General features: G+C 49.5%; 1 protein-coding gene across 1 annotated transcript; it reads right to left on the bottom strand.

Annotated features, from left to right (window-relative positions):
- Nucleotides 1–435: 435 nt before the first annotated feature.
- Nucleotides 436–903, bottom strand: LOC136544626 (glycine-rich cell wall structural protein 1.0-like). The gene has a single exon (XM_066536719.1). It carries the CDS (start codon nt 901–903, stop codon nt 436–438), a length of 468 nt encoding a protein of 155 aa, XP_066392816.1.
- Nucleotides 904–1,839: the final 936 nt, after the last annotated feature.

The following is a 1,839-nucleotide window of genomic DNA, read 5'->3' as shown; positions in this document are numbered from 1 at the left end:
TTTGAACTACATTTTTTTTAAACTTTCTCAAATGAAAAAATGGACTATATAAGTATTGTAGATCTTGATGAGCTGAACAAACTTGGTATTCAAGACTTTTCAATTTGAGATAACCTAGGATTCCGAAAACTAGTTTGTAGGCGTTGAAATTTAAAAATCACAAATTTGAACCGTCCAAACTTTCTCAAATGGAAAGTTGACCAAAACAACAATTGTAAATATTGATTCATTTAACAAACTTGGTATTCAAAACTTTTTAATTTGAAGTTATTTAGAGTTCATAATACTAGACTTAAAGTATTGTTTTTTCATTTGACCAAATGTATTTGTAGGGGCGGCTAGATCAGGAACCGCCCCTACAAATAGGAGGGAGTATAAATAGGAGAACCGACGTACGGGAGTCAGTCTAGGCACTGTCTTCTTCCACCAACGTCGTCAGGCTGCCCGCGCGCCTAGGGTTTCCGCCGCCAGTCCCGTGCCCGCCCCCGCGCCCTCGCTCGCCCCCGGCACCCGGCGCTCGGCGTCCCGCACCCATCCCCAGCGCTCGACGTCCCGCACCCGGCCCCCGGTGCCCGCCCACACCAGCCCCCGGTCCTGTGCCCGTGCCCGTGCCCGCCCCCGGCGCCCGGCGCTTGGCGTCCCGTACCCGGCCCCCGGCGCCCGTCCCCGCGCGCCGACCCCCGGTGCCCTCCCCCATGCGCCGGTCGACCCCCGGCGTCCCGCGCCCAGCCCCCGGCGCCCGCCCCCGCACGCCGACACCCGTACCCAGTCCCCAGCGCCTGCCCCCGCGTGCCGACCCCCAGCGTCCCGCGCCCAGCCCCCGACGCCCTCCCTCGCGCGCCGACCCCCAGCGTCCTCCCACGCCTGGCCCCCGGTGCCCGCCCCCGCACGCCGACGACTCATTTTCAGGTATTCATCGTTTTCAAGTTATGAACTGAATCCTTACTGTCTTGCATTGGATAGCCAGACAGTTTAGGTGGTCCTGTATTTGATGCATCTCTAGTCTTACAAGCAATATCTTGTGCAAAAAATCAAAATTCTTGCACCTCATACATGCCCATTTTTTGTGTGTTGTGCTGCAACATGGCGTTTGAGAGACCACTGAGGTTTTCTTTTGTCCATATTACTTTGTTGCCTTGCTTTGGTGTAATCACTTTGAGTTTTGGGGGCTTCTGCACACAATTACTAGTTAGTGCCCTGTTCTGATTCTTCTTGTAGCCATATATGCACCATGCTCCCATGAAAAGAAGTTTGTTTATCATGTGTTCATGAATTAAAGAAAAAGTATTTCTTCATCCTTGCTGCTATTTCCATCAAACAGACTGAAATATTTGATAAGACATTTTCATATATCTAGTGTGGATGATAACTTAGAGATGAAGTGTAGGACGGTGATACATACTTTTGGAGGATAAGACATTTTCATATATCTAGCCATTACACTTTGTCATATTCATTTCTCATTCTATTTTCCCAATGACAGAAGGAATATAAAAAAACATTCACAATCACATTTAAATCAAGGATAAGTATACATTCACAATCACACTTAAATCTGGATATTTACTGGATATTCTGGATATTTACTGTTCGTAGGCACCGGTCGGTCGTAGGCAACCCAGGTGGCCAGTCCACCAGCAGCGCCTCGCGCTCCTACACCGAGTCGAGCACCCCCTAGGCTAAGCGCTTGCTTTTTCGTTTGTGTGCCGTGCGTTGCTCCCTCTCGTTTCCTCTCGGCTGTGTGGAGACCTGCTGCCGATTCTGTAACACCCCGGTGTTACATTGTAATGTTTTGCTAAATCATCGCAGGAGCATCATGTATTTGTGCATATGTGTGTA

This window comes from Miscanthus floridulus, chromosome 3, assembly GCF_019320115.1.
Source record: "Miscanthus floridulus cultivar M001 chromosome 3, ASM1932011v1, whole genome shotgun sequence".
Lineage (NCBI taxonomy): Eukaryota > Viridiplantae > Streptophyta > Magnoliopsida > Poales > Poaceae > Miscanthus > Miscanthus floridulus.
This window is presented reverse-complemented; position numbering and strand designations above follow the sequence as displayed.